At 52.2% G+C, this 26,140-nt stretch overlaps 1 protein-coding gene across 8 annotated transcripts in view; it reads left to right on the top strand.

Moving 5' to 3' along the window:
- Nucleotides 1-26,140, top strand: part of SYNCRIP (synaptotagmin binding cytoplasmic RNA interacting protein) — a 682,339-nt gene that overhangs the window by 221,923 nt on the left and 434,276 nt on the right. For all 8 annotated transcript variants that reach the window (XM_078648172.1, XM_078648171.1, XM_078648170.1 and 5 more), the window contains one exon: nucleotides 14,987-15,094. In XM_078648172.1, the coding sequence (XP_078504298.1) occupies nucleotides 14,987-15,094 (108 nt within the window). The remainder of the gene's footprint in view (nucleotides 1-14,986; nucleotides 15,095-26,140) is intronic.

The raw sequence follows: 26,140 nt of genomic DNA, 5'->3' as shown, positions 1-26,140 counted from the left end.
CCACACAAGTGTTATGAAAATAAAGTGTATTTATTTATAACAGGACTACCCTGGCTCTTTATGAGACAGGGAGCTAAGCACACAACAAAACTCTTAAAGAATTACTGAAAGTCGCACAATTTACACAAATGCCCGAGGGGCACGAAAAACCATATACACAAGAAGTGGAATGCGAAGTTACTAGCAGGTAAGTAATACTTTTCTAGACTGTAGAAACGCTAGGCCTACAATGCTGAACCCTTGGATTAGAAGCAGGAGGCCTAGGGACGCCGTGTGCAGAGTGGGAACTCTCACGCGTAATGCGGGAACAAGTCTATGGATACTAGCAATCACAGTTACTGTTCTCGGGCGAACCAGACTAGGTGGGTCGAAAACCAAGGTGGATCCGAACACTTAGGGTGTTGGACTATGCTGGAGCACCGGAGTACTCAGTTTACCTAGCCCAGGGGCTGCGGCTGCATAGGGTTCAAGTTGCGTCGGAAACCCTCGTTGAAGATCCAGGAGCCTGAAGAAAGAAGTTGCTGGCAGGCGGCCAGTGAAGGAGTTCGTGGTGATCCAAGCCTGGATCAGGGAAGAAGAAACCTGTAAGCAGAGGGGACCAAGTTCTGAATCACTAGCCAGTGATTTAGGTGGGCACCAGGATGGCACCGGACGAAGTCACCTCAGCCAGGTGAGTGGGCGCTGCTGTGCTCTGCAGTCTCTCGGACCAGGAGGCGTTGTCGGCGACCAGGATGGAGGTGCGAGCTGTCCCACGAAGGTACTTGCTGTCGACGTCGCTGGACCCAGGATTGGGGCAACAAGTCTTGGCAAATGCAAGGCCCACGCGGTGGACCTAAAATGGCGTCTTGAGTGGACCAGGAGGGTCCAGGGTGCTTCTCTGAAGAAGGGAAGCAAGGGCCAGTCTGGAGCAACCAGACCAGCGGTGTTTGTCGTTAGAGTTCGTCGTCAGAGGGTCACTAGCCAACGGGCAAGTGACCTGGACAACGCGGTGAGCAGCAAAAAGCAGAAGGGCCCCACGCAGATCTCGTGGATGCAGGGGGGCTGAGCTTCGGTGCTGGAGCTGCTCAGGGTCGGGGCTTCTCTTACCCCAAGGCACTCAGTCGAGGGTCACTCGGTGGTCGTGCTGGACAAGCGTCGTGCAGTTCTGAAGATGGCCGGTCCCTCGAGGTCTCGTCGCACCCACGGATCACAGCTGGGCTGATGATGTAGGTTGAGGTCAGAGGTGCCAGGGAAGCCGGTTCTCGTCGTGCTGGAGCAGTCTTGATCCGGAGGAGAGACTGGCAACAAACCGCGATACTTGGTTGGTGCCTGCTGCTGCAGGGTGACTACTCCTTAGTCACAAGGGAGAAATCTTGGGAAGAGTCTTGAGTTCTTCGTGTAGAAGGTTGGTTCAGGATTCAAAGATTGATCTAATTTGGAAGGGGGCCAGTTCCTACCTTTATCCTGAAAAAGGGGACTGGCACGTGACTAAGTCCTGCCCTATGGGTGGGACTAGGAGGGGGGTGGTTACACCCCTCTCCTTTGGCGGGCTTTCCCCAGATCAGGGGCTGGAGTGCCCCTGGAACTGGTTCAAGCCGGCCTATGCATAGTGAGCACCGGGGTGCCACTTGCAGTCACCTTCCTCTAAAGCCCTGCCTACCTAGGATACACAAAATCCTGTCTGGGACGGTGCTGGCACCGCCCCTGACAGGAAACCCTTTGTCCTTGCCTCCTGGGCTGGGAGGACTCCCAGCAGCAGGAGGGCAGACTTGTGACTTGGTGGCAGCATCCATTTTGTGGAGCTAAGGCTCTGTCTGACTTTAACCGGGGTTACAGGTTACATACATGTCATGTCCCTCTAGAAGGGTGGAATGCTAACCCCGTCGCCAGAATTGGCGAGGGGTTAGTATTCCAATTCGTATGACACCTTACTCGACATGTTTTGATAAAGCGATACCAGAGTTGGCATATAACCGCGAGGATTATAATGCACTTAAGAGTATATGGTATGCGATATCATGGAAACGGCTAAGGGATGGACCCCGAAAGCCGCAGACAGGCTCAGCTCATGCCAGAGCACCATCTCACACGATTCCAAGCACTCTGCCTTCAGGATTGCCAAGGCCTGCCATAGGAGTGACTGATAGGAGATCTGTGTGTCCATTTAGGTTTAGATATAGGAATACTATATCTACAGAGGAAGGTCTCCGGTGAAGAAGGGCTCCAAGAAGGCTAGAACATCTTCAAAAGAGAAGTCACCCTTCAGCTTCAGCGTCAGGCTTGGCGCTGAGGAAAGAACCACCGGTGGGTCATTCATCGTCAAAACTACCGTCGACGGCGGGCTCGCCGTCGAAAAGAAGACCAGGTACGTCGATGACGTCAAAGAATCCAGCTCCGTCGTCGAGATCCCCTCCGCCGTAGTCAACCGGGCGACGACCGGCGTCGAGAGATAGGACTCCGCCGCCGTCAACCGGGCGACGGTCGACGTCGAGTTCCAAGGCCCCTCCGCCGCCGTCAACCGGGCGACGATCGGCGTCGAGGGAGGTCACTCCTCCGCCGTCGTCATCCAGGCGGCGACCGGCGTAGAGAAGTGTGACCCCTCCGCCGTCGTCTAAAAAACAATGTTCGGCGTAGAGGACCAAGACCCCTCCGCCGTCGACAGTAAAACGTCGATCGGCGTCGAGGACGCAGTCTCCGTTGACGTTTCCTCCACGTTCGTTGTCGAGGGTGACCAATACCCCTCCGCCGTCGTCGCACAAACATTCGACGTCGAGACAGAGGGCTCTGTCGACGGCTGGTCATCGCCGTTCGACGTCGAGACAGAAGGCTCCGTCGACGACTGGTCATCACCACTCGACGTCGAGAGAGCATAGATCCTCGCATCGATCGCCGTCGAGGCATTCAAGGTCGAGATTGCTGGATCCGCCGACTCCCCGAAATCATTCGACGTCGAGAAAACGTACGACGCCAGAGCGTTCGACATCGAGACATTCCTCTGTGATCATGGTTACGGAGTCAGCTTCTCGACCTTCTTCAGTCTTCTGGCCCCTCAACAACATCTTCGAGGTCCAGAAGTCCTGTCCTCGGATCTCCTGTGCGTCAGCCAGATCCTTCGGCTGCGGAGGTCAGACTGTCTCCCAGATGGTATAAGTCATTGGACCATTGGCGAGATTCAGGGGCTACTAAACGTATGCATGAATAAGTCAGTCCTCTGCTGTAGATATAGGAATACTATATCTACAGCAGAGGGTGAGTACACCACTTTGCTCCAGCTGTCAAGCAGCCAGTTGTCTGATTTAGTCAGACCAGGGGTGGCACAATACATGCTTCAGCCCCTGGGAGACTTCTGGGTGCACCTCAGCCCTGGGTACAGGGACTTGGAGAGGGCCCAGTGCCAATTCAGTACCTGGGTACAATTTGGAGTAGAGAGAACAGCTAGGCTGTGGGTCTGATTAGCAGGCCCACAGCCAGGGAAAGTCGTAAACCAGTGCAGCAAAAAGCAAAAATCTGGGTGATCATAGGATTGCAGACCCTACTCTCCTACATGCCCTTCTTGTGGCAACAAGAAGGCAAAATCAGACAACCACGACGTTTGTATCCTGTGTCTGCCTGAAGAACATGATCCAGGCACCTGTCCTCACTGCGAGCACCTGTCAGGAAGAACTCTCAAAGACAGGGAGAGAATTCACATCTATGGCCTGGCTCACAGGTCATCCAGAGGAAGGTCTCCGGTGAAGAAGGGCTCCAAGAAGGCTAGAACATCTTCAAAAGAGAAGTCACCCTTCAGCTTCAGCGTCAGGCTTGGCGCTGAGGAAAGAACCACCGGTGGGTCATTCATCGTCAAAACTACCGTCGACGGCGGGCTCGCCGTCGAAAAGAAGACCAGGTACGTCGATGACGTCAAAGAATCCAGCTCCGTCGTCGAGATCCCCTCCGCCGTAGTCAACCGGGCGACGACCGGCGTCGAGAGATAGGACTCCGCCGCCGTCAACCGGGCGACGGTCGACGTCGAGTTCCAAGGCCCCTCCGCCGCCGTCAACCGGGCGACGATCGGCGTCGAGGGAGGTCACTCCTCCGCCGTCGTCATCCAGGCGGCGACCGGCGTAGAGAAGTGTGACCCCTCCGCCGTCGTCTAAAAAACAACGTTCGGCGTAGAGGACCAAGACCCCTCCGCCGTCGACAGTAAAACGTCGATCGGCGTCGAGGACGCAGTCTCCGTTGACGTTTCCTCCACGTTCGTTGTCGAGGGTGACCAATACCCCTCCGCCGTCGTCGCACAAACATTCGACGTCGAGACAGAGGGCTCTGTCGACGGCTGGTCATCGCCGTTCGACGTCGAGACAGAAGGCTCCGTCGACGACTGGTCATCACCACTCGACGTCGAGAGAGCATAGATCCTCGCATCGATCGCCGTCGAGGCATTCAAGGTCGAGATTGCTGGATCCGCCGACTCCCCGAAATCATTCGACGTCGAGAAAACGTACGACGCCAGAGCGTTCGACATCGAGACATTCCTCTGTGATCATGGTTACGGAGTCAGCTTCTCGACCTTCTTCAGTCTTCTGGCCCCTCAACAACATCTTCGAGGTCCAGAAGTCCTGTCCTCGGATCTCCTGTGCGTCAGCCAGATCCTTCGGCTGCGGAGGTCAGACTGTCTCCCAGATGGTATAAGTCATTGGACCATTGGCGAGATTCAGGGGCTACTAAACGTATGCATGAATACGTCAGTCCGCAGCACAGATCTCCTCTCCAGAGGCTGGTGGAGGAAGTGGACAGGCGCAGTCCTCCCAGAAAATCTCCCGTGAAAAGACCAATCGGATCTCACTCTCCCAGAACGGAAGATCCGGTGAGATCCCGATCTCCCAGAAAATATCCTGTCAGATCTCGTTCACCAAGGAGACAGGATCCGGTTAGATCTCGCTCTCCTAGAAGGGAAGAGCACCCAAGAAGGTCACGTGAGAGGGGACACGGTGCTCACCGTAAACATCGCAGAACTCCATCTACTTCCTCTACTTCTTCGACCAGGTCTTCCAAGAGGGATTATTCTCCCACTTTGACGGATAGTACTACTTCCAGATCTTCTCCAGTCGATGACATCGGCACTTATCTGGATGTCCTGCAAAGAGGAGCTCAGAAGCTGAAATGTATGTCCCCCAGGTTACTACGACAGTCATTTTTAAAACTTTGCACAAAAAAGCTATCTCTCGTCCACTGCTGCCTTTAGTCCCGGGGATTATGGAACCGGTCAAGGACGTTTTCCTAACTCCGTCAGCCATCAGAGCGGTGCCAGCCCACATACAGAAAAAATACAAACCGGCTTCTTCTGACCCAGTTTTTGTAAAATCTGACCCTCCAGCAGACTCTGTGATAGTGGCAGCGGCAAGGAAGACACATGCAGTTGCTGCTTCCTCTTCAGTCCCTCCAGATAAGGACAGCAAATCTCAGGACTCGTGGGGTCGCAAAGTTTGCAATTCAGCTGCCTCCACGCTGAAGGTCTCCAGTGCAGCCGCACTGCTGGGTAGATACGACAGAGCCTTATGGGACTCCATGGAAAGGTTCAAGTCCAAACTGCCAAAGGATGACCAGAAGGACTTCTAAGAAACTGTGACTGAAGGATGTTTGGTGGCGAACCAGTTGATAAGCACAGCAGCGGATGGTGCAGTGCTTGCGGCACATTCCTACTCACATGGGGTTTGTGCCAGAAGGTCAGCTTGGTTGCGCCTCACAGGGCTGAAGCCGGATGCTCAGCATCGCATCCTTAATCTTCCCTTTTCGGGTTCCTCTCTCTTCGGAGAACATGCTGGCGAAGAGATGACCCGTATGAAGACTGAACTGGACACGGTGAAAGTGGTGGGTTTGGAGAAGAAGAAAGAGTTCAAACGCCGCTTCAAGACCCAACAGGGGGAGAGGGGCTCAACAGAGGGTTCAAACCCCTCAGTGGTCCCAAAATAAGAACCAAGGAAAATCACAGTTCCGAGGCAAATCCAACAGAGGTAGAGGAGGTCACCAGCAGTCCTCTACCACCACGAGAGGAGGAAAGGCTTGATCAGTGGCTTCCTCTGGCGCCGCTGCCCACTCCAGTGGGAGGAAGTGCTTCACAACACCTGACAGAGTGGGTCAGCATCACAAAAGATCAGTGGGTGCTTAATATACTGCGCAATGGATACAGGCTACGTTTCCGTGCGCTCCCGAAAAGCTTTCCTCCAAAGACCTCTTGCCCTCACCAGCTGAGCTTGCTCCGCAGAGAAGTGGCAGTCCTCCTACAAAAAAGAGCTGTAGAGGAAGTTCCTCCCTCTCAAAGAGGAAAGGGAGTCTACTCAAGATACTTTCTTGTCCCCAAAAGTGATCAGGAGGACAAGTTCAGGCCTATACTAGATCTGCGTCTCCTCAACAAGGTCATCGTCAGAGAGAAGTTCCGCATGTTAGCTCTTCACCAAATATGCCCACATCTTCAAGCCGGAGATTGGATGTGTTCGGTGGATCTGCTTGAGGTTTGTTGTAGGAAGCAAACACTACCAGTACAAGGTGCTACCCTTCGGACTCAAGTCCGCACCACGAGTCTTCACCAAATGCATGGCAGTGGTGGCGGCTTTTCTTCACAAGAAGGGGCTTTTCATTTACCCATACCTGGACGACTGGCTCCTAAAGGGCCCGTCTCCAGTGCAGGTGGCGCAAGATCTGCAACTTTGTCTACACCAGTTGCACAGGCTCGGTCTCCATGTGAACCTGGAGAAGTCAGTCCAGCGGCCAACACAGTCCATCCACTACCTAGGCTCTGTTCTGGACACAAAATTGGGAAAAGCGTTTCCTTCGGAGGAGAGACTTTTTTCCATGAGGCAGAAGTGTGGGATTCTATTAGAGTCTCGGCTTCCGACAGGTAGCCTCCCTGCTGGGTTCCATGGCGTCCTGCATTTTTCTCATCCCGAACGCCAGGCTGAGAATGCGTCCTCTGCAACAAGCTCTAGAGGACCAGTGGGACCAAGCGACAGGTCATTGGGAAGATTGTATTACTCTTTCCCAAGCGAAGAAGGATGCCATCAAATGGTGGACTCGGAGAAAAAATGTGCGGGTCGGAGTACTTTTTCACCAACCTCTTCCATCCCAGTCGATAGTGACGGATGCCTCTCTGCAAGGCTGGGGAGCGCACATGGGTCCTCTTCAGATACAAGGTCAGTGGTCTGCGCACGAGCAGACATACCACATCAACATGCTGGAGCTCATAGCGGTTTTTCTAGCTCTCAAAGCTTTCTTTCCAGCGATCGAGTCCAACTCAGTCCTAGTTCAGATGGACAATACAACCACCATGTTCTATCTGAACAAACAAGGAGGCACACGATCTCGCCCGCTCTCCCGAGAGGCTCAAACAATCTGGCACTGGCTTCTCTCTCTCGAGGCCTCACAGTAGTGGCGGTGCACCTTCCAGGCGAGTTGAACGTAAAAGCAGACTCACTCAGCAGGCACTTCGAAGATCAGCCAGACTGGGTGCTCAACGACGAGGTGGTAGAAGAGCTTTTTCGTTGCTGGGGTCGTCCAGCCATAGACTTGTTTGCAGACGACGAAAACGCCAAATGCCACGCCTTCGCGTCCAGGTTCCACTGACCAGGGACGCAGGGGAATGCTCTTCTGATGGATTGGTCAGGAACATTCGCTTTCGCGTTTCCTCCCCTGGCTCTGATTCCGAAGGTAGTGTCCAAGCTCCTCAGGTCGGACATGGAGATGATCTTAATAGCTCTGGATTGGCCACGGCAGTGGTGGTACCCGGACCATCTACATTTCTCTGTGTCCACACAGACGACTTCCTTGCAGGCCGGACCTGTTGAGCAAGATGGACGGGAGGATACTGCATCCCAACCTCCCATCGCTGAACCTAACAGCATGGCACCTGAGGTCCTGCAATATGGACATCTGAACTTGCCTCCCGAATGCATGAACATTTTAAAGGAGGCTAAGAGGCCTTCCACGAGAGCGTCTTATATGTTCAAGTGGAAGAGGTTTTCCTTATGGTGTAGGGATCATCATCTGGATCCTACTAACGGGCAGGAGGAGGTAATCCTGCCATACCTCCTTTCCTTGGCGACTTCTGGATTGAAATATGTTTCCATTAGAGTGCATCTGTCAGCCATAGTGGCGTACAGGAAATCTCCTCATCAGATTTCTTTCTTTCAGGTTCCGGTGGTTAAGGACTTCCTCCAGGGGTTAAAGAAAGTCTATCCCCCTGTGCAAATCCTTCTCCTCCTTGGGAATTGAACCTGGTTCTGTCCAGGTTAATGTCACTTCCTTTCGAACCTATCCACAAGGCTTCTTTGCAACATCTATCATGGAAAGCAGCCTTTTTTAGTGGCAATCACATTAGCGCGCAGAGTAAGCGAGATACAAGCTCTCTGTGCGAAGGAACCATATACTGTTTTCCATCACAATAGGGTTGTCCTGAAGGCTCACCCATCCTTCTTACCTAAGGTGGTTTCTGATTTTCATATAAATCAGTCCATTTCCCTCCCTTCTTTTTTTCCCAAATCCAGCGACCCCAGCAGAGCGGTCGTTGCACTCATTAGATTTGAAGAGAGTGCTCAAGTTCTATTTGGAAAAAACCAAGGGAATCAGGAAGTCGGATCAGCTGTTCGTGAACTATGGTTCGATGAGAACAGGCTTTCCGGCGGCCAAGAGGTCCATCTCTAGATGGATTGTCTCTTGCATTAAATTGGCCTACCAGCTTGCAGGCAAGCCTTTGTTGGTGTCACCCAAAGCGCATTCTACCAGAGGGAAAGCAGCCACAGTAGCTTTCTTGCACGACATTCCGATGTCAGAAATATGCAAGGCTGCGACATGGAAATCAGTTCTTACCTTTACGAGGCATTACTGCCTAGAATCTGATTCCAGGGCCGATACTCAAGTAGGACAAGCCTCTTTGAGGAATCTATTTGGGTAGCCTGCGGCCTGTACGAGCTTAGTTGTTACTAGGCTTAGTATGGGTATTACTGTATTGTTACTCCTTTGCCCGCAAGGAGATGAGGTGAGGCTCGCTATTCTATTCTAATGATTATGACTATTGATGAGGATCCCCTGGAAGAGAAGGATTAGTTACTTACCTGTAATCCTAGTTCTCTTCCAGGGGTATCCTCATCAAAGTCATAAGCAACCCTCCCGCCTCCCCGGGCAAAGGATATTCTTTAATAAGGAGATATTGTTAACCTATTTTGTTTCTGGGTTTGTTTCAGTCTCCGAAAAGAACTGACCTAACTGTCACCCCTGAGGCATGATGGGATACAGGGGGTCATGGGTGCCTTAAAGGCACGGTGTCAGTTTTTTGGTATTCAGCTACAGGTTAGCTTTTCAGTCTTTTTAGACTGTGTGTTTGTAATGCAGCCTGGGAGCTTTCTATGCTTTCAGGGTGTTATAAGAATTTCTACTGCTGCCTAAGCATTAAAACAGTTCTAAAACTATCTTTTGTGTTGTTTCCCATGTTTCTAATGCATATTATTCATGTATGGTGGAAATTATTCACAGCGTATTCCAGCTTTGATGTGATTTGGCTGCTATTGCATGTTTATATATATATATATATATATATATATATATATATATATATATATATATATATATGAGTATATAATATGTGGGGCACATATAATATAGTGTTTCCGGGGTCCCGCGCATGGGCGGGAATATTCTAATGCTTATGACTTTGATGAGGATACCCCTGGAAGAGAACTAGGATTACAGGTAAGTAACTAATCCATCTTGCCATTCTCGCCTGCTCTTTGCCAGCCTATGGACCGCAGACTGCGCCAATGGGGGGTGTGACCTGTCTAATCCCATATCTAACACTGAGTTAAAATCCCCTCCAAGCAAGACCGCGTTTGCTAAGACTGCTGCCAGCTTCCCGGACAACCGGGTGAAAAAGGCCGACTGCTCTACATTGGGGGCATAAACACTGCAGAGTGTCAGGTCCCTCCCGTCTAATCTGCCCTGTACAGCCACAAACCTCCCTTCAGGATCCACCACTGTCATCAAGGGCTGAAATGGAACCCCCGCTCTCACCCAAATTAAACCCCCCCCCGCGCAAAGGCCGAGTATGTTGTGTAAAACAGTTGACCTCGCCACCTACGCTGCAAAGCTCGCCCCTCTGTCTGGTCAATATGCGTTTCCTGCATGAAATCTACCTGGATCCCTCTGCGAACTAGATAAGCATGCACTTTGACGTTTCAACATGGAGTTCAGACCCCGTATATTCCAAGTTACACATTTCAATTCAGGTAGGGTCCCCATTCAAGTAGCATATACAGTTCGAGTCATTGGAAAGCCCCAGGCACACTGGCATTATCCCAAAACCGGAGTCCCAAAAAACGACCCAACAAACCCTCTTCCCACCCACCCCCAGAATAGGTACTAAACTGTAGGAACCCATCCAAATACAAAACCCACTGAAACTAGTCTCTGGCAACTACCAGAGTCTCACAGTAAGTGAGAGATCGGGGGGGGGGTGTCACCTCACTACATGGACAGCTAACTCCCATTGGTCGTCGGCCCAGCCTCCCATATTACTCCCCTGGTGTCCCACATCCTCACTTTTGTCAGTGGCAAGAGTCACAAAGCACACGAGGCATCAGCTCACCAGCTCCCAGGCAATCCGGGGCAGACATGCCCGCCCGTGTCCCATAGCATGAACCATAGCAACATTTACAATACCACATTGATGGAGATACAGGGGTTATTCGCCCAGAAGGCCATCTGCAGTCCCCGGGGTGACATGAGGTGGCACAGGACCACCACTTCCCGAACCCTCCGATGTCCCATCTTCAGAGCCCTTGTGAGAGCCCGATTCCACCGCTGACATCGACTCCACCGCTCTTGAGATAGTAGAGACCGCCTCGAGGGCCTCCCTGCGCTCCAGCTCAGCTTGCGACACGGAAGGGGTCCGAGCAGCCGTCGGCTGTCGCCTGTGTCTCCTGTTTCGCCTAGGCTTTGGTACTTCCCTTCGCTCCTCCCTGGATGTCGAATGAGCGTCTGCACCAGCCCTGTACAATTCCAACCAGTCCCACACTTCTGCAGGAGAGTTGTAGAAGGAGGAGAGTTGTAGAAGGAGGAATTACCCTCCACCATGATCCGAAGCCGGGCCGGGAACAAAAGGGAGTAACTGATACCTTCCTCTCGGAGAGCCTTCTTGACCGCCAGGAATGTGGAGCGCAACCTCTGGACCTCAAGGGAATAATCCGGATAGATGGAAACTCGGGCATTATCCACTTGGTAGGGCCCCATTGCCCGCGCTCTCTGTAGGATAATGTCTCGATCCCTGAAGTGTAAGAGGCGCGCAACAACCGGCCGAGGGGGACGGCCAGCGGCAGGAGGGCGGGCCGGCACACGGTGAGCCCGCTCCAGGGTATAAAATGGCGTCACGCCCTCCGGGACAACCACGTTCGGAGCCAGGTTTCAAGGTAGCCTAGCATGTCAGTGCCTTCGATTTTTTTTTCAGGTTTGCCCACCACGTGTATATTGTTACGGCGATTGCGTCCCTCTGCATCCTCCGCCCTCCTTTCAAGCAGCTCTACCCGCTGCTGCAGGTCTCCCAGGGAGGCCTCCCCAGGGAGGCCTCCGCCGCCTTGTGAGTGGGTTCCAGCATATCCAACCGAGCCTCAGTCTGCTTGACCCGGTCCGCTAATTTGCCGTGATCCGCCCGTAGGAGCACCAGACTCGTGGGCACCTGAGTGATGTTGTGGTGTAAGGCCTCCCTCGTGTCGGTGATGGCTTTCAGGATCTGATCCAGGTGGCTTTGCTGTAGACCCATCGCAGAGTCACCAGGTGGGGTAGGGTCCTGACTGCCCGAGAAGTCTTCCACTGCGTCGGGCGGCGGTTTCTGGCGCGGTTTCCCCATGATAGTCGTCGTCCCGTGTTCGACCAGTGGGCGCGGGGGTATCCCTCGAAGCAGTTCCATCAGCTCTCAGTCGCCGACCGCAGCCGCTCGGGGCCAACGTCGGAGTCCCGATCTGCACCGCATATGGAGCCCGGCCAGTCTGCACCTCTAATCGGCCAGCCCTTCAATCGAGGTCGGGGATGAGGCCGAGCGCGCAGGCCGCAGGAAGATGGCCGGCGCCACTCACAGGAGTCCGTCGCGGCGCGCTGCACCGCTGCCGCCCAGCCAGCTCCGCTACTCTAGGCCGGTCCTCGATGTTCCCTGTTGTGTGAGTGTGCAGTCTCGGTCCACCGGGGACACCAGGATAGAGATTATCAGGATAAATGGGGAAGTCGGGCACGGAGCGCAATGCTCACACGTCCATTACTGTCGGCGGCCAAGCCACGCCCCTCACAACTCGGCCTCCATCATACACCTCCCTGGAGGTTGCCTCGTTACCATCTACCTCACGGTGCTACTCGCTTTCCACGCTTTGTGTGATCCAAAACCTCCTCCACTTACGTACCTCACAGGACAGCTGCCTGTACCTGGCCCTGCTGTTCCCGCTGTACCTCACAGCACTCCTGCAGCGCCTCTCAACGTCGTCCTCTGAGTATACGTCCATGTGCAACTCTACCTCAAGCCTGCGCCTCACTGGAGGCCACAGTGCTACCCACATACCTCTCAGTGCTGCACCATGTATGACACAGGCTCCCTGTGCCATCTCCCAGGTGCATTGCATGTACCTTGCACCCGTGTTCCAGCTACCTGTACCTCACAGTGCGATACAGCTGCGCCTCTCGGCGCTATCATCTGCACGCTTCTTCGAGGTATATCTTTGACACTTGCTGAAGGGTTTGATGCCTTTTCTGTACCTCACAGTGCAGCAACATCTACGCCACATGCTGTTCTATGTACGTACCTCACAGGACTGTTGGCTGCACCTGACGCTGCTGCTCCCTCTGTACCTCACAGTGCGATACAGCTGCGCCTCTCGGCGCTATCATCTGCACGCTTCTTCGAGGTATATCTTTGACACTTGCTGAAGGGTTTGATGCCTTTTCTGTACCTCACAGTGCAGCAACATCTACGCCACATGCTGTTCTATGTACGTACCTCACAGGACTGTTGGCTGCACCTGACGCTGCTGCTCCCTCTGTACCTCACAGTGCGCTTCTGCTGTGCCTCCCAGCGCTATACTCTGGGCGCCTCCTCCATGAACCAGTTAGACTCCCACTGGTGGGTGTGCTCCTCTCTCTGTACCTCACAGCACTGCTCACTGTACCGGACAGAGATTCTCCCGTACCTCAGATGACTGCTGCCGATAGGTACAGAGCAGCTTGCGCTGCCTTGTAGCGCTGTCCTCCCAGCTCCTCCTACATATACAAATCTCATACAGCAGGGAAGCTTCATTTCTTTCTCTTCCTCACAGTGCTCCTTCGCCTGCCTCGCAGCGCTATCCTCTGAGTTACTTCCCTCAGATACAACCCTATCCCTCACCGGAAGCAGCAGTGTTTTCTCTGTACCTCTCAGTGAGGTTTCCTGTACCTGAATGTTTCCGAATGATTCATTTCTGCCCAGCGTGCAGCCGCAGTCTGCGTCGTCCGGCGTCGGAGGAGGGGGCGAGGGATGGCTGCTGTGACGTCAGTCTCGTTCTCGGAGTCCATTGGCCTCGTGTGTTCCGCGCGCTGGAGGGCGGACATAATTCATGGTGACGCGGGGCTCCCATGCCCGAGGGAGAGCCCCGCGGAGCCTACAGAACACTGGATTGGCGGTAAGTGTGACTGGGGGGAGGGGGCGGTGGGCTTGTGTGTGTGTGTGTGTATGTGTGTGTGTGTGTGCGCGTGTGTGCGAGCGTGTGTGTGTGCGACTGTGTGTGTGTCTCTGTGTGCGACTCTGTGTGCGACTGTGTGTCTGTGTGCGACGGCGGGGGGTGGGGGGAGAGTCTCTGTATGTGTGCGTGCGTTTATGTGCGCGTGTGTGTGTCTGTGTGTGCGCATGCGTGCAGGGGGAGGTGTGCCTGTGTATGTTTGCGCTTCCCAGGAGACAGGAGACGGCCACGGCGAGCGCGTTCTCGCGCGCGCGGCCCACTCCGATCGCCTTTTGCAAGATGCGCGCGGTCAGCTCCTGTCTCCTGGGAAGCTGAGTCGCTGACAATAGGTCTCTGGCGAGACCGCGCTTTCGCGCGGTTAACGCCACGAGACCTAAAAAGCAAACCGAAAAGTAATTAACTGCATTTTACTTGAAAAGCCTATTGATTCCTATGTACTGAGTTTACTAAGTTTGTGTATTGCTGGCAACCCCTGTAAACTCGAATTTGTACAAAGTCCTACTGTATTTTGAAAGTATTCAACAACACCATCTTATGTCTGGAAAGTATTTTTATGCTTACCTGTACCAGGCTTGCTTGGTTCTAGAAATAAAACAGTATATTTCTTATACAAAAACAATTGGCCTAGAGTTCAGTTCTTGAGTGTGTGAATTGATTTGCTGACTGAGTGTGTCCATCAAATGCTTAACACTGTCCTCTGATACTGCGTTACTGCTCCACCAAGCTACCACCATTGGAGAGTAAGGTGCTCTTTACTTTTACCTCTGCCTACCTCTGGAGACCCTTGGACTCTATACACACTGTACATCACTTTAGTGCAGTATCCATAGAGACCGTTTCTTACAACGACTCAAAAGAATTCTCAGTAGGATAATATTGGCCATGGGCCTCAATGTTAATACAGATTTTTAGCTTTTCCTAGGAGGAAGCAGACACATTTTGGAATCGGCCACAGGATGCCTGGCACTTTTTTATTCTTTGTGACTCACAATTTGTGTTTTGCCTATTTGCATGTTTTTAATGATTTTCCATTTGTTACTAATTGGACATTCTGAATGCAATGTAAAAGTTAAATGATTGAGTTTCTAAGACCTTTCGTCTTGCTCCTCTGAGAACGAAGCACAAAATGGGCATACTTATCCAGTTAAGTTGAAGTGCAGTAATATTGTGGTCATTGGTCACCAGTGGCAAACCATGCTGGCTACATAGCATAAGGCCTAGTTACCTAAAAATGGAGCATGCCTTGGGACTTGGCTTGCTGGATTGTGACTTTTTTTTTCTTTCCACAGAACAAAAGTGCCTTTTTATGTGGAGTAATGAAAACGTACAGACAAAGGGAAAAACAAGGGACCAAGGTGGCAGATTCCAGCAAAGGACCTGATGAAGCTAAAATTAAGGTGGATTCTTTATTCATGAACTTGATCTGGCCTCTTATATTAAATTCCTATATTCATTAACAGCACAGTTTAGTAAGATGCACCTAAATTGCCTACTGCTGGTTGTAAAAGAACGGCACCAGATCAAGGTTAAATGCATGCACCATTAGATTAAAGCATACAGAGGTGCATAATACTCCCTGCTGAGAAATAATTTTAATGTTTTGCAAGCTGTTAGAATTGTATGTGTCTTCTTTAATAAGGGTGTTGCTAACAACTCATGTCGGTTTAGCCAGCTTTCTCAGAGAATGCCTACTTCCGATAGATACATCTGCCAGTGGATTCCTCACCGTGTGAATATCCCTCTGCGTCAGCAATGTTCGGAATACTCTTGTAGCACGCCGGTGTGGACGACGTCACAGGAGCACGGTATTGTGCGCGACTCCGGCAGACGTCACAGACTCCTTATTATGCCTACGTCGGCGTGATGACATCCGTTCCCTTTTTTCCGCGTCGTCGACGCTAACGGTTTCTTGGGATCTCTTGTGTTTCGGATAGTAACTTTGTTTCTATTTGTGTGTTTCTGTATCTTTTTTGAGTTGCTGTCTTCCGCAGAAGATGTCGTCGAAGAAGACAGGGTTTAAGCAGTGCGGATCGTGTGCCAGGATGATGTCCATAACCGATCCTCAGTATGATTGCTTGTGGTGTCTGGGCTCGGACCACGATGTCGGAGGCTGTCGATCCTGTTCTAAAATGAACCCGAAGGCTCTGCGTGAACAAGAAGCTAAACTACTTCTGGCCAAGGTAAAAGGAAAGGATGCAAAGAGGTCTTTGAGGTCAAGATCAAGACGCTAGAGGACGAGGTCGAGGTCCCGATCGGAGTCGGCATCGAAGTCGGCTTCGGGACATGCTTCGGGTTCCTCGAAGAAAAAAACATAAGAGGAAGAAGCATAGCTCGAGGCACCATTCCGGCAGGGAGTCGGATTCGAAGAAGAGGTCTTCTTCTCGAAAGCATCGTAAGGACTTTTTGTCTCCCACACCATCTTGTGAGCCTGTAGGTGAAGCCTCGTCTTTACAGTCCCGAGGGCCATCTCCAGATCCGGGTCCGGATCCGTCTCTGGATCCGTGTCAGTCTTCTGCACATGAGGAAGAAGATGTTGAAGAACCTCAGGCTTCGGCGACTCCGGTGCATCATCCAGAGGAACAGGAGGGTCAAGAAGAAACAATTCCAGTGCAGCCTCCTTTGGAGCAACCAGATGGTTCGTACCCTCAGTTTCCTGGTCCTGGTCAGGACCCCTCGCATTTCCTTAATGCCATGTATGGCGTGTATGCGAGAGCAATGTACCCCACTGGTGCACCGGCTGGTCCCATGGGTCCATTGTCGTACAACTTGGGTGTCCTTCAAGCTTACGCTCCGGCGCCTTTTCTGCCGTTCTTGCCGACGCCATATCCACCTTGGCTTGGTTCGGCGAAATTTGTTGCTTGGTGTGGGGAGAAGTCCGTTGACCCTTTAAGGGCTCGTTTGTCCAATATACTACAATTTGCTCTTTCCTTGGCCCAGCAGGGTTTTGCGGTGGCAACTATCAAAGGTTGTTTATCGGCCTTATCGGCTTTCCTTTGTTTGCCAGTGTGAGAAGTTGGCCTGATATGCAGTGCTCACTATTCTAGTGATCACTATGTATCAGTCCAAACAACCCTTATTGATGATTGGTTGTAAGTCAACCTTATAGACCAGCTATCCTAGTAGCATGGATACGAGCAGTCTAAGGCTAAGACTCTAGAGGGCGTGTTAAGCCAGCTGTTTTACCATCACATTACCCCTTGAACACCAAGTGAAAGGACACCACACAAGTTGTTATCAAAAATAAAGTGTATTTATTTATAACAAGACTACCCTGGCTCTTTATGAGACAGGGAGCTAAGCACACAACAAAACTCTTAAATAATTACTGAAAGTCGCACAATTTACACAAATGCCCGAGGGGCACGAAAAACCATATACACAAGAAGTGGAATGCAAAGTTACTAGCAGGTAAGTAATACTTTTCTAGACTGTAGAAACGCTAGGCCTACAATGCTGAACCCTTGGATTAGAAGCAGGAGGCCTAGGGACGCCGTGTGCAGAGTGGGAACTCTCACGCGTAATGCGGGGACAAGTCTATGGATACTAGCACTTCACAAAGTTACTGTTCTCGGGCGAACCCGACTAGGTGGGTCGAAAACAAGGGTGGATCCGAACACTTAGGGTGTTGGACTATGCTGGAGCACCGGAGTACTCAGTTTACCTAGCCCAGGGGCTGCGGCTGCATAGGGTTCAAGTTGCGTCGGAAACCCTCGTTGAAGATCCAGGAGCCTGAAGAAAGAAGTTGCTGGCAGGGGGCCAGTGAAGGAGTTCGTGGTGATCCAAGCCTGGATCAGGGAAGAAGAAACCTGTAAGCAGAGGGGACCAAGTTCTGAATCACTAGCCAGTGATTTAGGTGGGCACCAGGATGGCACCGGACGAAGTCACCTCAGCCAGGTGAGTGGGCGCTGCTAGGCTCTGCAGTCTCTCGGACCAGGAGGCGTTGTCGGCGACCAGGATGGAGGTGCGAGCTGTCCCACGAAGGTACTTGCTGTCGACGTCGCTGGACCCAGGATTGGGCAACAAGTCTTGGCAAATGCAAGGCCCTCGCGGTGGACCTAAAATGGCGTCTTGAGTGGACCAGGAGGGTCCAGGGTACTTCTCTGAAGGAGGGAAGCAAGGGCCAGTCTGGAGCAACCAGACCAGCGGTGTTTGTCGTTAGAGTTCGTCGTCAGAGGGTCCCTAGCGAACGGGCAAGTGACCTGGACAACGCGGTGAGCAGCAAAAAGCAGAAGGGCCCCACGCAGATCTCGTGGATGCAGGGGGGCTGAACTTCGGTGCTGGAGCTACTCAGGGTCGGGGCTTCTCTTACCCCAAAGCACTCAGTCGAGGGTCACTCGGTGGTCGTGCTGGACAAGCGTCGTGCAGTTCTGAAGATGGCCGGTCCCTCGAGGTCTCGTCGCACCCACGGATCACAGCGTGGCTGATGATGTAGGTTGAGGTCAGAGGTGCCAGGGAAGCCGGTTCTCGTCGTGCTGGAGCAGTCTTGATCCGGAGGAGAGACTGGCAACAAACCGCGATGCTTGGTTGGTGCCTGCTGCTGCAGGGTGACTACTCCTTAGTCACAAGGGAGAAATCTTGGGAAGAGTCTTGAGTTCTTCGTGTAGAAGGTCGGTTCAGGATTCAAAGATTGATCTAATTTGGAAGGGGGCCAGTTCCTACCTTTATCCTGCAAAAAGGGGCTGGCACGCGACTAAGTCCTGCCCTATGGGTGGGACTAGGAGGGGGGTGGTTACTCCCCTCTCCTTTGGAGGGCTTTCCCCAGATCAGGGGCTGGAGTGTACCTGGAACTGGTTCCAGCCGGCCTATGCACAGTGAGCACCGGGGTGCCACTTGCAGTCACCTTCCTCTAAAGCCCTGCCTACCTAGGATACACAAAATCCTGTCTGGGACGGTGCTGGCACCGCCCCTGGCAGGAAACCCTTTGTCCTTGCCTCCTGGGCTGGGAGGACTCCCAGCAGCAGGAGGGCAGACTTGTGTCTCGGTGGCAGCATCCATTTTGTGGAGCTAAGGCTCTGTCTGACTTTAACCGGGGTTACAGGTTACATACATGTCGTGTCCCTCTAGAAGGGTGGAATGCTAACCCTGTCGCCAGAATTGGCGAGGGGTTAGTATTCCAATTCGTATGACACCTTACTCGACATGTTTTGATAAAGCGATACCAGAGTTGGCATATAACCGCGAGGATTATAATGCACTTAAGAGTATATGGTATGCGATATCATGGAAACGGCTGGATCCCGAAAGCCGCAGACAGGCTCAGCTCATGCCAGAGCACTATCTCACACGATTCCAAGCACTCTGCCTTCAGGATTGTCAAGGCCTGCCATAGGAGTGACTGATAGGAGATCTGTGTGTCCATTTAGGTTTAGATATAGGAATACTATATCTACAGCAGAGGGTGAGTACACCACTTTGCCCCAGCTGTCAAGCAGCCAGTTGTGTCAGATTTGGATGGCCAGCAGGGGTGGCATAATACATGCTGCAGCCCCTGGTAGGCCCTGGGTACACCTATGCCCTGGGTGTAGGAGAGTAGGGTCTGCAATCCTATGATCACCCAGATTTTTGCTTTTTGCTTCACTGGTTTACGACTTTCCCTGGCTGTGGGCCTGCTAATCAGACCCACAGCCTAGCTGTTCTCTCTACTCCAAATTGTACCCAGGTACTGAATTGGCACTGGGCCCTCTCAAGTCCCTGTACCCAGGGCTGAGGTGCACCCAGAAGTCTCCCAGGGGCTGCAGCATGTATTGTGCCACCCCTGGGCTGACTAACTAAATCAGACACAACTGGCTGCTTGACAGCTGGGGCAGAGTGGTGTACTCACCCTCTGCTGTAGATATAGTATTCCTATATCTAAACCTAAATGGACACTCAGATCTCCTATCAGTCACTCCTATGGCAGGCCTTGACAATCCTGAAGGCAGAGTGCTTGGAATCGTGTGAGATGGTGCTCTGGCATGAGCTGAGCCTGTCTGCGGCTTTCGGGATCCATCCCTTAGCCGTTTCCATGATATCGCATACCATATACTCTTTTTTTTTTTTTTTTTTTTTTTTTTTTTTTTGAAAACCTTTATTGAAATCAAAAAGGAGAGACAAGTCAAGGCCTACAACCCAGCCGGCCGGCCGCAATGTACAAAACAATCAGGAGTCATCAGGCAAATATCACATAATCAATCAATACAAAGCAGAGGCCGTACAATCATAAAAAGGGGGAGAAAAAATTCAGGAACCAAAGGGCTAAAACACAGGAGTAAATAAGGCTTAATTTTATAATATGGGGAGAAGACATATGACAGGCGCACTTTCAATACGGAGGCATCCGATATCCCGTAACCAACTGCAACATTAATAAGGGGGCATGGGGCCAGAAGATCGGGGGGGATAATACAATGCATTCAAGAAATCAGGATATGTGAGACACAATCAGCCCCTGAGCATTCTTCTCGTAACATGCCCGCCACCCAAGACACCACCAAGCCAGAACAGAGGGATCGGAAAGACAATAAACCAAAACCAGCTCGTCATAATAACTTCTAGGACACCGAGAGGAAAAAGGGGGGGGGCGAGGTAGGGAAGGGGAGGGGGAAGGGAAGGGAAAACAGAGGGAAGACAAAATAAGACAATAAAAAGGGAAATAAAGAAATAAGAAAAACGAAAGGAAGAAGACACGCCGACCCAGGCCCCCCGAGGCAGGAAGACAGGAGACAAAAGGAGTAGCGGCCCAAGTGGGGGTATGGCGATCGGGGAGAAAGACAGCCGAAACCTATCAGGAGGATTAACGACGCCACACCCCCCACCCGAAACACACCAGAGGAGGTCAGGACAGACGCGGCCTCACGAACAAGAGATAGAAAAGGGCCATAGAACCAGAGGACAAACAAAAAATAGTACCCAACCCACCCGTCCCACCCTGCACCCCTGTAGAAGGCTATGGCCTACCCTTGAGACAGCGTGCCTGTCGCCCTAAACCAGAACCCGAAATATAGCGAGAAGTAAGAAAGAAGAACGAGACAAAAAAAAAAAACAACAAAAGCGAAGAAAAAAGGACAGGAGGGAGGAGCAGAATAACTATAATCTGAACGGGCGGCCGCAGCCCTCCGCCCAACCAGAAAAGCACATTCAAAAACAGACCAGGACGACACCCCATCACGCGCTATAAAACATTGAGAGTAGGGGACCGCCCACCTTTCTACGATTAAAAACAATGATGCTACTAAATCGTATACCGGGAATCAATCAGAAGTCGTACATTTCACCCCCAACCCTTTCGAGCGACAAACCCCACCCACCACATGGCAATGTAAAACCACATACTAAATACGAAATCAGCATATAGTCGAGTGGAATGGTGACTAACATAGCTACGTGGGGGGTAGATAGATCCACAAGGGAGCAATAGTCCGAACCGAAAGTGTAGATGCATCAACAATCGCAGCACGATCAGTGTAAAACAGGAGTTCAGTTGCGCCACTGGATCGGGCGAGGTGGCCCCAATTATAGACACAGGCAAAGTCGTCGAAGCAAGCACAGGAGGCAGACCACCAATAGTTTCAGGCAACAATGTCGAACATGGTCGCAGTACAGCATCCAAGTCCCCGGGGTCCGAGACATGAAAAGCAGGGTGCCCCAAAGTCACCGGCGCACTACACGATCTTCGATCAGTGGCGGAGACACTAAAGTCATTCGAGAGGGGCGAGGCAATGAAGTCATCGAAACAAGAGGGCGACAAGAAGAAATGGCCGCCCAAAATGGCGGCAGATCGTGGCGGACCCACCGAGACTCCCAGGGCCAGGGAAGCGTGTAGGGATCTCAGGGCTTCCAGGATATCTCTGACCGTCGGCTCACGTCCACCAGATCCGCTCCCCACACGATTAGGCAACACGGGCCCGCCGCCACAGGGTGATTCTCGTTCCAGAGGTTCGGCCGCCATTTCGTGAATCAGCCCAATCGCCGCCCACCAAGACCCCCGGAAATAACAGTTCGCAAATGTAGGACTTTACAAGCTCCGGGGGTCCCAGCAAGGGCGGCCTCGATGCCAAAAGGATATCCGCCCAAAACGGGTCTCCGCCAGCACCAGCCCCGGTGCCCCAAACAAGCGAAGTCTGGCCCCGAGGACCAGGGCCGCCGGACCAAGCAGCGGCGGAGGGAGACCCCTTCACAGAATCAGGTCCCGGGGCCTCTCACCCACGTCGGCCGCGCGGCCACCAGGGCAGGCCCGGGTCAGGATCGCCGGGCTCTTCGCACATCGGCTCCCAACACTGGTTCTCGCTCTCGGCCGGGGCCGAGAGCCGTCGGATCCCGCCGGCCAGGTCCCGGTCCAAGTCTCGCAGAGGCCCCGATCCCTCTGAGGCCACAACTCCGGAGCCACTGCACACCGAGACCCCGGGGTCGGATGGTAAGTACGAACAAGCCGTTATGTTTCAATGCCCCAAAAGATGTGTCGTCCTCGGACAGGATAGAAGACAGGATAGTCAATCAGGACGGAGGGCTGCGGGAGCCGAGCTAAAGGGCGACCATCACGGCCGCGAGCTAGCCCATATACTCTTAAGTGCATTATAATCCTCGCGGTTATATGCCAACTCTGGTATCGCTTTATCAAAACATGTCGAGTAATGTGTCATACGAATTGGAATACTAACCCCTCGCCAATTCTGGCGACGGGGTTAGCATTCCACCCTTCTAGAGGGACACGACATGTATGTAACCTACAACCCCGGTTAAAGTCAGACAGAGCCTTAGCTCCACAAAATGGATGCTGCCACCGAGACACAAGTCTGCCCTCCTGCTGCTGGGAGTCCTCCCAGCCCAGGAGGCAAGGACAAAGGGTTTCCTGCCAGGGGCGGTGCCAGCACCGTCCCAGACAGGATTTTGTGTATCCTAGGTAGGCAGGGCTTTAGAGGAAGGTGACTGCAAGTGGCACCCCGGTGCTCACTGTGCATAGGCCGGCTGAAACCAGTACCAGGGGCACTCCAGCCCCTGGCCTGGGGAAAGCCCGCCAAAGGAGAGGGGTGTAACCACCCCCCTCCTGGTCCCACCCATAGGGCAGGACTTAGTCGCGTGCCAGCCCCTTTTTGCAAAGGTAGGAACTGGCCCCCTTCCAAATCAGATCATCTTTGAATCCTGAAACTACTTTCCACGAAAGGAACTCAAGACTTCTTCCCAAGATTCTCCCTTGTGACTAAGGAGTAGTCACCCTGCAGCAGCAGGCACCAACCAAGCATCGCGGTTTGTTGCCAGTCTCTCCTTCGGATCAAGACTGCTCCAGCACGACGAGAACCGGCTTCCTTGGCACCTCTGACCTCAACCTACATCATCAGCCCAGCTGTGATCCGTGGGTGCGACGAGACCTCGAGGGACCGGCCATCTTCAGAACTGCACGACGCTTGTCCAGCACAACTCCCGAGTGACCCTCGACTGAGTGCTTTGGGGTAAGAGAAGCCCCGACCCTGAGCAGCTCCAGCACCGAAGTTCAGCCCCCCTGCATCCACGAGATCTGCGTGGGGCCCTTCTGCTCTTTGCTGCCAACCGCGTTGTCCAGGTCGCTTGCCCGTTGGCTAGTGACCCCTTCACGACGCTCCACGACGACAAATACTGCTGGTCTGGTTGCTCCAGACTAGCCCTTGCTCCCCTCCAAAAGAGGAGCACCCTGGACCCTCCTGGTCCACTCAAGACGCCATTTTAGGTCCACCGCGTGGGCCTTGCATTTGCCAAGACTTGTTGCCCAATCCTGGGTCCAGCGACGTCGACAGCAAGAACCTTCGTGGGACAGCTCGCACCTCCATCCTGGTCGCCGACAACGCCTCCTGGTCCGAGAGACTGCAGAGCCCAGCAGCGCCCACTCACCTGGCTGAGGTGACTTCGTCCGGTGCCATCCTGGTGCCCACTCAAATCACTGGCTAGTGATTCAGAACTTGGTCCCCTCTGCTTACAGGTTTCTTCTTCCCTGATCCAGGCTTGGATCACTCCGAACTTTCTTCACTGGCCGCCTGCCAGCAACTCTTTCTTCAGGCTCCTGGTTCTTCAACGTGGGTTTCCGACGCAACTTCAACCCTATGCAGCTGCAGCCCCTGGGCTAGGTAATCCAAGTACTCCGGTGCTTCAGCATAGTCCAACACCCTAAGTGTTCGGATCCACCCCCGTTTTCGACGCATCTAGTCGGGTTCGCACGAGAACAGTAACTTTGCAACTGCTAGCCTCCATAGACTTTTTCCCGCCTTACGCGTGAGAGTGCCCACTCTGCACACGACGTCCACAGGCCTCCTGCATCTAATCCCAGTGTTTAGAATTGTAGGCCTAGCGATTCCTGAGTCTAGAAAAGTACTACTTACCTGCTAGCAAGTTCGCATTCCACTTACTGTGTATATGGTTTTTCGTGCCCCTAGGGCATTTGTGTAAATTGTGCGACTTAAAGTATTTTCGTAAGAGTTTTGTTGTGTGCTTAGCTCCCTGACTCATAAAGAGTTCAGGGTAGTCTTGTTATAAATAAATACCTGTTTATTTTCATAACAACTTGTGTGGTGTCCTTTCACTTGGTGTTCAAGGGGTAATGTGATGGTAAAACAGCTGGCTTAACACGCCCTCTAGAGTCTTAGCCTTAGACTGCTCGTATCCATGCTACTAGGATAGCTGGTCTATAAGGTTGACTTACAACCAATCATCAATAAGGGTTGTTTGGACTGATACATAGTGATCACTAGAATAGTGAGCACCGCATATCAGGCCAACTTCTCACACTGGGCACCTAAGGTACACTGTACAGGGACTGATAAGGTGACTCAGTATCCAATTAGATATGTACCTAAGGTACATGGAATCCATTTTAACAGAGAGAGCAGTGGGCCTGGGGTCCTGAATAGCAGGGCCCCAGGTCAACTAAGTCAGAAAACCAGCAAAACACCAGGCAAAAAGTTGGGGGCAACCATAGTCAGGGATCTACCTTCCTACAGCCAGACCAGCCCTCTTTATTTAAATCTCCTATGGTTTTACGTTTCATTAAGGGCCTTACCAATAAATTTCCTTCTACACCTTTTATTGTTCCTCAATGGGACTTGAGCCTTGTTCTTACGTTCTTGATGGGTTCACCTTTTGAACCCTTACACTCGTGTCCCTTGAGACTTTTGTCTTTTAAGACTATTTTTCTGATGGCAATTACCTCGGCAAGGAGGGTAAGTGAGCTTCAAGCTCTTAGCATAACGCCCCCATTCTTGACCATTCATGCTGAAAGAATGGTTCTCGGGACCAGGGCTGCTTTTCTGCCTAAGGTGGTTACTCCATTCCATTTAGGACAGTCCGTTACCCTCCCTACCTTTTATCCTCCCCCTCCCAAGGAGGAGGAGAGGCTTCATCGTTTGGACCCTAAGCGGGCGGTGAACTTCTACCTGGACAGGACAAGGGAGTTCAGGTTGGATGACCAGCTGTTCGTTGGATTTGCTGGCTGCTGGAAAGGAAGATCTGTGCACAAACGCACTCTATCAAGATGGATAATATTATGCATCGAGATCTGCTACTCCCTGGTGGGTAAGGACCCTCCTGAGGGTATAAGAGCTCACTCTACTAGAGCAAAGTCTGCTACTTCTGCTTTATCTAGAGGTGTTATCTAGAGGTGTACCTGTTGAGGATATTTGCAGGGCCGCGACTTGGTCCTCTCTCCACACTTTCGCAAAGCATTACTGCTTGGATACCGAGGTGAGGAGGGACGGCCACTTTGCGCGTTTTGTCCTCCAGGATTTTCTGGTATAGGAGAGTGGACACCCTCCTCCGGGAGTGGGGACTGCTGTGGGACTCCATTCACAAGGTGAGGAATCCACTGGCAGATGTATCTATCAGAAGAACAAGTTACTTACCTTCGGTAACGCTTTTTCTGGTAGATACAGTATCTGCCTGTGGATTCCTCAATGACCCACCCACCGCCCCGTTGTCCACTCTGCTATACCTGAGTTTATGTATTTCTGTGTATATTTATATTTGTATATATATTACATTTTTCATACCTTTGCTACGCACTATGTGTGCAGTTTTGAATTGTTTGTACAATGTACACTGTATATATGTATATCTACTGTCATTGGTCCGTCCGGGTGCCTCGAAGGCACGGAAAAAAGGATGGAACTGATGTCATCACGCCGACGTAGGCCTAATAAGGAGTCGGTGACGTCAGCCGGAGTCGCGCGCGATGTCGTGCTCCTGTGACGTCGTCCACGCCGGCGTGCTACAAAAGAGTTTTCCGAACGTTGCTGACGCAGGGGGATATTCACAAGGTGAGGAATCCACAGGCAGATACTGTATCTACCAGAAAAAGCGTTACCGACGGTAAGTAACTTGTTCTACTCGCTTACACAACACAATAAGAAGATATTGAGCAGTTTTGTGTCTTGTGTATTGCCTTTTACTGCTTGTGAAAATACGTAGGCATCTGTTGAAGATATCTGCTACTTGCTGTATTTTCA

Source organism: Lissotriton helveticus, chromosome 6 (assembly GCF_964261635.1).
Source record: "Lissotriton helveticus chromosome 6, aLisHel1.1, whole genome shotgun sequence".
Taxonomy (NCBI): Eukaryota; Metazoa; Chordata; class Amphibia; order Caudata; family Salamandridae; genus Lissotriton; species Lissotriton helveticus.
This window is presented reverse-complemented; position numbering and strand designations above follow the sequence as displayed.